This window comes from Ranitomeya variabilis, chromosome 2 (genome assembly GCF_051348905.1).
Source record: "Ranitomeya variabilis isolate aRanVar5 chromosome 2, aRanVar5.hap1, whole genome shotgun sequence".
Classification (NCBI taxonomy): Eukaryota; Metazoa; Chordata; class Amphibia; order Anura; family Dendrobatidae; genus Ranitomeya; species Ranitomeya variabilis.
The window spans coordinates 577,823,283-577,835,369 of record NC_135233.1 but is presented as its reverse complement, the minus strand read 5'-3'; the positions used below and the strand labels follow the sequence as shown (position 1 = coordinate 577,835,369).

The 12,087-nt window shown below is 46.0% G+C and overlaps 1 protein-coding gene across 1 annotated transcript in view; it reads left to right on the top strand.

Moving 5' to 3' along the window:
- Positions 1-12,087, top strand: part of CETP (cholesteryl ester transfer protein) — a 71,011-nt gene that overhangs the window by 25,736 nt on the left and 33,188 nt on the right. The window contains exon 2 of the mRNA XM_077288320.1: positions 7,136-7,250. Coding sequence (XP_077144435.1) covers positions 7,136-7,250 — 115 coding nt within the window. The remainder of the gene's footprint in view (positions 1-7,135; positions 7,251-12,087) is intronic.

The following is a 12,087-nucleotide window of genomic DNA, read 5'->3' as shown; positions in this document are numbered from 1 at the left end:
TTCGTCCGCTCGGTCTGGCCATTTGTCTGAGGATGGAAAGCAGACGAGAAAGACAAATCTATGCCCATCCTAGCACAGAATGCTCGCCAAAATCTAGACACGAATTGGGTTCCTCTGTCCGAAACGATATTCTCCGGAATACCATGCAAACGGACCACATTTTGAAAAAACAGAGGAACCAACTCGGAAGAAGAAGGCAACTTAGGCAGGGGAACCAAATGGACCATCTTAGAGAAACGGTCACACACCACCCAGATGACAGACATCTTCTGAGAAACAGGAAGATCCGAAATAAAATCCATCGAGATGTGCGTCCAGGGCCTCTTCGGGATAGGCAAGGGCAACAACAATCCACTAGCCCGAGAACAACAAGGCTTGGCCCGAGCACAAACGTCACAAGACTGCACAAAGCCTCGCACATCTCGAGACAGGGAAGGCCACCAGAAGGACCTTGCCACCAAATCCCTGGTACCAAAGATTCCAGGATGACCTGTCAACGCAGAAGAATGAACCTCAGAAATGACTTTACTGGTCCAATCATCAGGAACAAACAGTCTACCAGGTGGGCAACGATCAGGTCTATCCGCCTGAAACTCCTGCAAGGCCCGCCGCAGGTCTGGAGAAACAGCAGACAATATCACTCCATCCTTAAGGATACCTGTAGGTTCAGAGTTACCAGGGGAGTCAGGCTCAAAACTCCTAGAAAGGGCATCCGCCTTAACATTCTTAGAACCCGGCAGGTAGGACACCACAAAATTAAACCGAGAGAAAAACAACGACCAGCGCGCCTGTCTAGGATTCAGGCGTCTGGCGGACTCAAGATAAATTAGATTTTTGTGGTCAGTCAATACCACCACCTGATGTCTAGCCCCCTCAAGCCAATGACGCCACTCCTCAAAAGCCCACTTCATGGCCAAAAGCTCCCGATTCCCAACATCATAATTCCGCTCGGCGGGCGAAAATTTACGCGAGAAAAAGGCACAAGGTCTCATCACGGAACAATCGGAACTTCTCTGCGACAAAACTGCCCCAGCTCCGATTTCAGAAGCGTCGACCTCAACCTGAAAAGGAAGAGCAACATCAGGCTGACGCAACACAGGGGCGGAAGAAAAGCGGCGCTTAAGCTCCCGAAAGGCCTCCACAGCAGCAGGGGACCAATCAGCAACATCAGCACCCTTCTTAGTCAAATCAGTCAATGGTTTAACAACATCAGAAAAACCAGCAATAAATCGACGATAAAAGTTAGCAAAGCCCAAAAATTTCTGAAGACTCTTAAGAGAAGAGGGTTGCGTCCAATCACAAATAGCCTGAACCTTGACAGGATCCATCTCGATGGAAGAGGGGGAAAAAATATATCCCAAAAAGGAAATCTTTTGAACCCCAAAAACGCACTTAGAACCCTTCACACACAAGGAATTAGACCGCAAAACCTGAAAAACCCTCCTGACCTGCTGGACATGAGAGTCCCAGTCATCCGAAAAAATCAAAATATCATCCAGATACACAATCATAAATTTATCCAAATAATCACGGAAAATGTCATGCATAAAGGACTGAAAGACTGAAGGGGCATTTGAAAGACCAAAAGGCATCACCAAATACTCAAAGTGGCCCTCGGGCGTATTAAATGCGGTCTTCCACTCATCCCCCTGCTTAATTCGCACCAAATTATACGCCCCACGGAGATCTATCTTAGAGAACCACTTGGCCCCCTTTATGCGAGCAAACAAATCAGTCAGCAGTGGCAACGGATATTGATATTTAACCGTGATTTTATTCAAAAGCCGATAATCAATACACGGTCTCAAAGAGCCATCTTTCTTAGCCACAAAGAAAAAACCGGCTCCTAAGGGAGATGACGAAGGACGAATATGTCCCTTTTCCAGGGACTCCTTTATATATTCTCGCATAGCAGCATGTTCAGGCACAGACAGATTAAATAAACGACCCTTAGGGTATTTACTACCCGGAATCAAATCTATGGCACAATCGCACTCCCGGTGCGGAGGTAATGAACCAAGCTTAGGTTCTTCAAAAACGTCACGATATTCAGTCAAGAATTCAGGAATCTCAGAGGGAATAGATGATGAAATGGAAACCACAGGTACGTCCCCATGCGTCCCCTTACATCCCCAGCTTAACACAGACATAGCTTTCCAGTCAAGGACTGGGTTATGAGATTGCAGCCATGGCAATCCAAGCACCAACACATCATGTAGGTTATACAGCACAAGAAAGCGAATAATCTCCTGATGATCCGGATTAATCCGCATAGTTACTTGTGTCCAGTATTGTGGTTTATTACTAGCCAATGGGGTGGAGTCAATCCCCTTCAGGGGTATAGGAGTTTCAAGAGGCTCCAAATCATACCCACAGCGTTTGGCAAAGGACCAATCCATAAGACTCAAAGCGGCGCCAGAGTCGACATAGGCATCCGCGGTAATAGATGATAAAGAACAAATCAGGGTCACAGATAGAATAAACTTAGACTGTAAAGTGCCAATTGAAACAGACTTATCAAGCTTCTTAGTACGCTTAGAGCATGCTGATATAACATGAGTTGAATCACCGCAATAGAAGCACAACCCATTTTTTCGTCTTAAATTCTGCCGTTCACTTCTGGACAGAATTCTATCACATTGCATATTCTCTGGCGTCTTCTCAGTAGACACCGCCAAATGGTGCACAGGTTTGCGCTCCCGCAGACGCCTATCGATCTGGATAGCCATTGTCATGGACTCATTCAGACCCGCAGGCACAGGGAACCCCACCATAACATCCTTAATGGCATCAGAGAGACCCTCTCTGAAATTCGCCGCCAGGGCGCACTCATTCCACTGAGTAAGCACAGCCCATTTACGGAATTTCTGGCAGTATATTTCAGCTTCGTCTTGCCCCTGAGATAGGGACATCAAGGCCTTTTCCGCCTGAAGCTCTAACTGAGGTTCCTCATAAAGCAACCCCAAGGCCAGAAAAAACGCATCCACATTGAGCAACGCAGGATCCCCTGGAGCCAATGCAAAAGCCCAATCCTGAGGGTCGCCCCGGAGCAAGGAAATCACAATCCTGACCTGCTGAGCAGGATCTCCAGCAGAGCGAGATTTCAGGGACAAAAACAACTTGCAATTATTTTTGAAATTTTGAAAGCAAGATCTATTCCCCGAGAAAAATTCAGGCAAAGGAATTCTAGGTTCAGATATAGGAACATGAACAACAAAATCTTGTAAATTTTGAACTTTCGTGGTGAGATTATTCAAACCTGCAGCTAAACTCTGAATATCCATTTTAAACAGGTGAACACAGAGCCATTCCAGGATTAGAAGGAGAGAGAGAGAGAGAGAAAGGCTGCAATATAGGCAGACTTGCAAGAGATTCAATTACAAGCACACTCAGAACTGAAGGGAAGGGAAAAAAAAAAAAAAAAAATCTTCAGCAGACTTCTCTTTTCTCTCCTTTCTCTGTCAATTAATTTAACCCTTTGCGGCCGGTCAAACTGTTATGGTTCTCAATGGCAAGAGAACATAGCCCAGCAAACATGAGTACTAGCTCTAGGAAGGATGGAAACTAAACTGACCATGAACTAAACCTGCCGCACAACTAACAGTAGCCGGGTAGCGTAGCCTACGTTTTTATCCCTAGACGCCCAGCGCCGGCCGGAGGACTAACTAATCCTGGCAGAGGAAAATATAGTCCTGGCTCACCTCTAGAGAAATTTCCCCGATAGGCAGACAGAGGCCCCCACATATATTGGCAGTGATTTTAGATGAAATGACAAACGTAGTATGAAAATAGGTTTAGCAAAATTGAGGTCCGCTTACTAGATAGCAGGAAGACAGAAAGGGCACTTTCATGGTCAGCTGAAAACCCTATCAAAATACCATCCTGAAATTACTTTAGGACTCTAGTATTAACTCATAACATCAGAGTGGCAATTTCAGATCACAAGAGCTTTCCAGACACAGAAACGAAACTACAGCTGTGAACTGGAACAAAATGCAAAAACAAACGAGGACTAAAGTCCAACTTAGCTGGGAGTTGTCTAGAAGCAGGAACATGCACAGAAAGGCTTCTGATTACAATGTTGACCGGCATGGAAGTGACAGAGGAGCAAGGTTAAATAGCGACTCCCACATCCAGATGGAAACAGGTGAACAGAGGGGATGATGCACACCAGTTCAATTCCACCAGTGGCCACCGGGGGAGCCCAAAATCCAATTTCACAACAGGGTCCTGTGGCTGGCTGGGGTCTTGGGGCTGGCTGGGGTCTTGCTGGCAGTCTTCTCCTCTCTGGGTCTTGCAGGCATATGTGGGGTTGAAGGCCCAGGCCAGGTTTATATAGATTTGGGGGTGTCTGGCCAATTGGCAACAAAATTCTGCTTCTGAGCATGCTCAGTGTAAAAAAAACGTATTGCAGCGCTGTATTGCGTCGTACGACGTGTCCCGACGCATCCGTCGCTCATAGGCTTCCATTGCAGCCAACGATGTATGCCGCAGGATACGTCGCGACACGTTTTTTAGGCGGAGACAAAAAAAGTTACAATCAACGTTTTTTGCCGACGACGTGTCGCCAAATTTCGACACATACGTCGTAAAACGTACACGACGTATGCCAATCCGTCGCAATACGTCGCCAATACAAGTCTATGGGGAAAAAACGCATCCAGCAAAAACTTTTGCTGGATGCGTTTTTTCTGAAAAAAGATGTTTTGAGACGGTTTGCAGTTAACGCTAGTGTGAAAGTAGCCTAAGACAGATTTTGTTGCAGAAATTTCTGTCACTGAATTATATCATTGGGGAAAAAAAGTTAGATTTCTCAATCTTTTTTCCACAACATTAGGCCTCATATGTCAGAACAGGCCTCGTTGCCCATAGCAACCAATCACAGAGCAGCTTTCATTTTACCTCACCTGTGTATAAGCTGTGTTTTGGCTGCTTTGGACAAGAAGGCATTAATGTGCCCAAAATATGACACTTTTTCCTCATAAATTTACCTCACAGAAACGTAGTCCTGAAATATAGAATCGTATTATAATAATTATGTACTGTATAGGCATTAATGTACACAAATATTGAAGTCACATCTATTATACTATTATCAGGATATATTTGCTCGCACACAGCCCCGTGTAGTCCTGTTATATTCACAGGAGGTTTCCACTAAGCTGCAGATAAGATTGTGTTTAATGCTTCTACAAATATATCTCATGCATCAACCCTACTGGTTACGACACTCCCTGTGCCATAATACTCCGTGAGTAAGGGTACCGTCACACAGTGCCATTTTCATCGCTACGACGGCACGATCCGTGACGTCGCAGCGTCGTATGATTATCGCTCCAGCGTCGTAGACTGCGGTCACACTTTGCAATCACGGCGCTGGAACGATGCCGAAGTCCCCGGGTAACCAGGGTAAACATCGGGTTACTAAGCGCAGGGCCGCGCTTAGTAACCCGATGTTTACCCTGGTTACCAGCGTAAACGTAAAAAAACCAAACAGTACATACTTACATTCCGGTGTCTGTCCCCCGGCGTTCTGCTTCTCTGCACTGTGTAAGCACCATAGCCGGAAAGCACAGCGGTCGCTTTCCGGCCGGCCGGCGCTCACAGTGCAGAGAAGCTGAGACGCCGGAGGACAGACACCGGAATGTGAGTATGTACTGTTTGGTTTTTTTACGTTTACGCTCGTAACCACGGTAAACATCGGGTTACTAAGCGCGGCCCTGCGCTTAGTAACCCGATGTTTACCCTGGTTACAAGCGAACACATCGCTGGATCGGTGTCACACACAACGATCCAGCGATGTCAGCGGGTGATCAAGCGACGAAAGAAAGTTCCAAACAATCTGCTACGACGTACGATTCTCAGCAGGGTCCCTGATCGCTGCTGCGTGTCAGACACTGCGATATCGTAACGATATCGCTAGAACGTCACGAATCGTACCGTCGTAGCGATGAAAATGGCACTGTGAGACGGTACCCTTAGTGTGCTCCATTTTATTTATATGTATTTACACCAGGGAAACTAGCCCTAAGGGACAATATGCTATAGAAAGCCCATTATCACCAATAATACCACTATACTAAGCCAAAATATTACCGACATACTGTGATCAGATCACAACCACATCCACCACATTGTAAAATAATATTACCAATACTTCTAGAGAAGAAATACACACAGTACAAAAACCAATAATACCGCCATACTGTGACCACAACTATTCCCACTACATAGCGAATTAATATTACCAATACTTCTACAGAATAAAACAGTTTAATGACCAACAATACCGCCATACTGTGACCACTATCATATCCACTACTTAGTGAAATTATATTACCAATACTTTTAGAGAACAAACACATACAGTACAAAAAACAATATTCCCAATAATATTGCCACACTGTGACCATAACTGTTCCCACTACATAGCGAATTAATATTACCAGGACTACAGAACAAAGCACAGTTTGACCAATAATACCCTATACTAAGCCAAACTAATACCGCCAAACCATAACCAAAACCGTGTCCTCTATATATAAAATGAATAATGTTACCATACTTCTACAAAACACAAAGCTACACAAAGACTAATATTACCGATAATACCTCTATTACATGATGAAATAATACTGCCACACCATAACCACAGTCGTATCCCCACACAGACAGCAAATATTATTACCGTACTTTTACAGAGCAATACACACTGTACAAGGACTAATATTACAATAATACTTCTATACTGGATTAAAATGATGCCACCACACCATAACAACAACCTTTTCAACTCCATAATGAATAGTATTAGCATACTTATACGGAACAAAACACACTGTATTAAGACCATCATTACCAATGATACCACTAAACTGATCCAAAGTAAAACCTCTAAACCTTAACCAAAACCATTTCCACTACATACTGAATAATATTACCACACTCCTGGAATAGAACACACTTTTTCAAAGCCAAATATTACCAATAATACCACAATACACCTACAAACTGTTCCAACACAAGCTCACCATCATGCTGCTACCATCCATCCATTTTTTTTTCTTAAAGTGTTAAAACTTTTCTGTGTGCCATTATACAGTAAATGGTTTGACTTCTTCATGTGCCTTTCCAGTGAATGAGAAGACTTCTGAAGTTATCCAGGCTGCTTTCAGACATGCCTCTTTTCCTAACATCATGGGAGAAAAAGCTGTCAGCTTTCTGGGGAAAGTGACATATGGTTTAACAAAGTAAGAATGACAGCATTGTTGAATTTTATGAACCGGGTACAACACACTAAGGGCTCTTTCACATGTCCTGGAAAAAAAACAGTTCCGGTGCTATCTATGTCTATATGTACCGTCCATGTGGCATCTTTGTGCATGTGTAACGTCCATGTGGCATTTTTGTGCACCATCAGTGTGACATGTATCGGCATCTAGGGAAAATCAGTATAGTTAACGGCGGTTCTGAGGCGTCGGGGGCTGAATCCAGCTCTCACCATCGTCGCATGCTCTCTCTGCGATCAGCGAGACCAGGCGACGCTGATGACAGTTGTAGTCAGTACACACCTCCTGGGAATAGCACTAACTACAACACTCATCATCATCATCATCGCCTGGTCTCCCTGCGATGACAGTTGTAGTCAGCATCCACCGTCTGTGTATCGCGCATATTAAATAATTTTTTTTTTAAATGGCTTGAGGTCCCCCTTATTTTTCCTAACCAGCTGAGGTAAAGCAAACAGCTCGGGGCTGTTGTTATTATTCTCGGAAGGGGCCAATAACCATAAAGGTTCCCAGCATATTAATAACAGCTTACAGCTGTGTGATTAGCCTTTACTGGTTAGTAAAAAGGGATCCCCCCTATTTTTACTAACGAGCAAAGGCTAAACAGACAGCTACGGGCTGATATTAATAGGCTGGGAAGGGGGCCATGGATATTGGCCCTCTCCCAGGCTAAGAGCACCAGCCCTCATTCACCCCAGAAATGGTGCATGCATAAAATGCGCCAATTCTGGCTCTTAGTCTTGGCTTTTCCCACTTGTCCTGGTACGTTTGGCAAGTGGGGTAATAGTTTTTGGGTTGATGTCAGTCATTTTATGCCTGCTGACATCAAGCCCAGGGGTTTGTGATGTCATCAGTGTGCAGGATGTATTGCGGACTGTGCTGCTGGCCAAAAGGGATATGTCTGCGTGTTTTACACACTGTCCGGGAAACACACTGACTTGCACAGACCCATGTACTTGAATGGGTCTACATGTGTAAGTGTCTCCAGCACGTGTGAAAACTGCCACCACACGTACTGAAGGCACTGACATGTGAAGGGGGCCTAAGGCTGCGATGACACAGGATTTTTAGCAGAAACGCAGTGTCTTAGGTGGTGCTTTTATGGCAATAAAAAGTGCAGTGGCCACATATTTGGCTATGAGTCATCCGGGAAATATAATGTCTCCAGATTTCACAATACGCAGTGCATGCATTATTAAATAGATCACAGACCTGATGAGGCTGGTGCATTTGCATCACTTTGAAAATTAGAGTCAGAATGGCCATTTAATTTAATTATTATAATCCTCGTATTAAAATTAGCATTTTCTGAGTCCAGCTAAAGAGTGAGCGAGCCTTAGGGCTTGTTTCCACTTGCGTCCGTGTCTCGCATGTGGAAACCAAGCTGTGGCGCCGGCACTTTGGAGCAGAGCGTGCAGCTCCATGTGTTCCTATGCGGCCACACGCTCCGCTCTGGAGTGCCGGCACCACAGCTTGGTTTCTACATGCGAGACACGGACGTGTTTCTCGCAAGTGGAAACAAGCCCTTAGTCCAAGTGTATTCGGTCTCCACCTGACGGCTGCAGCGTGTACTGAGGTTTCACCAGCAAGGAGAAGGGACACTGAGAAGCTTCTCTGAAGAAGCAACAAAGCGAAACGCGCGTTAGGGGGTTCAAGTCCTGGTAAATATGATGTATTTATTCATGATCTGAAATGTTCATTGTGTCCCTCCACTCTTGAATACCTGAAGGTGTCTCCCTTTTTTAAAGGTTGAATTTAATGCACTTTGCACTTTATATTTATTCCTCTGGGGCTGCTATTGTATTCCCATATGCCTCCATTTTAATTGTATTTCCATCTGACTCCACTAGATAGAGACATTGTGCAAAGGACTGTTGATTTATATGGACCTTCTTTGCACATGTAAAAAAAATTGTGAAAATGAAGCACAATTTCTTCATATATAGCCATATTCTATTTAGTGACCTAAATACCATCCAACAATCGCTTCATAAAATAATGCAGGTTATAAATTTACATTTACCAGTAGATTCCCTTTTTAATTGTGTTTTTTTTTTGTCAGATTTACAGTGGGGCAAAAAAGTATTTAGTCATTCAGCAATAGTGCAAGTTCCACCACTTAAAAAGATGAGAGGTGTCTGTAATTTACATCATAGGTAGACCTCAACTATGGGAGACAAACTGAGAAAAAAAAATCCAGAAAATCACATTGTCTGTTTTTTTATCATTTTATTTGCATATTATGGTGGAAAATAAGTATTTGGTCAGAAACAAACAATCAAGATTTCTGGCTCTCACAGACCTGTAACTTCTTCATTAACCCCTTAACGACCGCCGATACGCCTTTTAACGGCGGCCGCTAAGGGTACTTAAACCACAGCGCCGTTAATTAACGGCGCTGTGGAAAAAGTGAATAGCGCCCCCCAGAGTCGGATTTTCTCTGGGGTCTCGGTTGCCGAGGGTAGCCGAGACCCCAGAGAACATGATTCGGGGGGTTTTTACCGACCCCCGAGTTGCGATCGCCGGTAATTAACCGTTTACCGGCGGTCGCAACAAAAAAAAAAAAAACGCGATTTGCCGTTTAATTTCTCTGTCCTCCGATGTGATCGCACATCGGAGGACAGAGAAATGTGGTCCCCGATGGCCCCCAATAGCCCCCCAATACTTACCTACCTCCCCCGGTGCTCCTCGTGTCTCCCCATGGGCGCCGCCATCTTTTTTCCGGGAAAAAATGGCGGGCGCACGCGCAGTGCGCCCGCCGCCCGGCACCCGGATGTTCTTTGGGGTCTCGGCTGCCGGGGGTAGCCGAGACCCCAAAGAACATGATCGGGGTCGATTTGCACCGACCCCTGCTTTGCGATCGCCGGTAATTAACAGTTTACCGGCGACCGCAAAAAAAAAAAAAGCGATCAGTTATTTCTCTCTCCTCTGATGTGATCGCACATCAGAGGACAGAGAAATAGGGGGATTCGGGGACCCTATCATACTCACCCGGGGTCCCTGGGTCCTCTTCTGTCTTCTCCTGCCAGCCGGCTTTTTCATCATGGCGGGCGCATGCGCAGTGCGCCCGCCATCTGCTGCCATCTGCCGGCCGGCAGGAGAAGACAAGTTGGGGCTAAAATTAGGGTTAGGGTTAGGGTTAGAGTTAGGGTTAGGGTTAGAGTTAGGGTTGGGGCTAAATTTAGGGTTAGGGTTAGGGCTAGGGTTAGGGTTAGGCTACTTTCACACTAGCGTTTTTTGGCTTCCGTCGCAATGCGTCGTTGGAGAAAAAACGCATCCTGCAAAAGTGCTTGCAGGATGCGTTTTTTCTCCATTGGCTTGCATTAGCGACGCATTGCGACGGATTGCCACATGTCGCATCCGTCGTGCGACGGATGCGTCGTGCTTCGGCGGACCGTCGACACAAAAAAAACTACATGTAACTTTTTTGTGCGACGTGTCCCACATATTTCAGTGCCACGTGCCACGTATTTAAGTGACACGTGCCACGTATCAAAGTGCCACGTGCCACATATTTCAGTGCCACGTATCAAAGTGCCACGTGCCACGTATCAAAGTGCCACGTGCCACGTATCAAAGTGCCACGTGCCACGTATCAAAGTGCCACGTGCCACATATTTCAGTGCCACGTATCAAAGTGCCACGTGCCACGTATCAAAGTGCCACGTGCCACGTATCAAAGTGCCACGTGCCACGTATCAAAGTGCCACGTGCCACATCTTTCAGTGCCACGTGCCACGTATTTAAGAGACACGTGCCACGTATCAAAGTGCCACGTGCCACATATTTCAGTGCCACGTGCCACGTATTTAAGTGACACGTGCCACGTATCAAAGTGCCACGTATCACGTATTTCAGTGCCACGTATTTAAGTGACACGTATCACGTATAAGTGCCACGTGTCACGTATAAGTGCCACGTGTCACGTATTTAATTGCCACATATTTAAGTGCCACGTATCAAGATTTTCCATGGAGAACAGACACATCCAGAGATATGTCTGCTCTCCACGGCTGCAGCAACACACTGACAGGAGCCATAGTTCCTGTCGGTGTGTCACTGCGCATGCGCGAGCGAGTTTACCGGCGGTCATTGACCCCGGCACTCTCGCTTAACGGCAGTGCTGCGTGGGAAAGTTCAACGCAGCTGTACTGCTGTTAACCGAGACGCCGGAGTCATTGAACTCCGGAACAGTACGCGATACACTGCTAGGAGCTTCGCTCCTGGCAGTGTATCGCCGGAGAGCAGCCGATCGGCGTGGGACACTCGTTTTATGGATTCTGCGGACAGGGAGTATGAATTTGGTTTATTATTTTTGGATTTTTTCCTGGAGGATCGAGGGCTTCGCCTACAAGTGTGCTGTTGGTGAGTATATACTCTGTGTTATATGTTGTATGTACTGTGTGTCATGTATGTGTATTGTGTGTAGGTGTTTTGTGTAACTTTACAATTGTGCTAAGTCGCCGGACACAGGGACAACTCTCCCATCCTAATACCGGATGGGAGTAGTAGTCCCATACGGCGACTTAGCACAATGGTGGCACTAGCGTCGCATGGGGACACACACACGCACACACACGCACACACACGCACACACACACACACAGAAGGACTCCATGCTGCTTCACTGGGGGGCGGGGGCTTCCCTCTTCCTGTCCGACGTCACGTCCGGTCCTGGGTGTCAACCCCTCCGTACAAAGACGCCGACACCCAGGACAAAGGCGCTGTGTGTGGAAGGTAATATGGGGCCCTAGGGGGATACGCAGACACGCCGCTGCGTAAAGAATTGACATGTCAA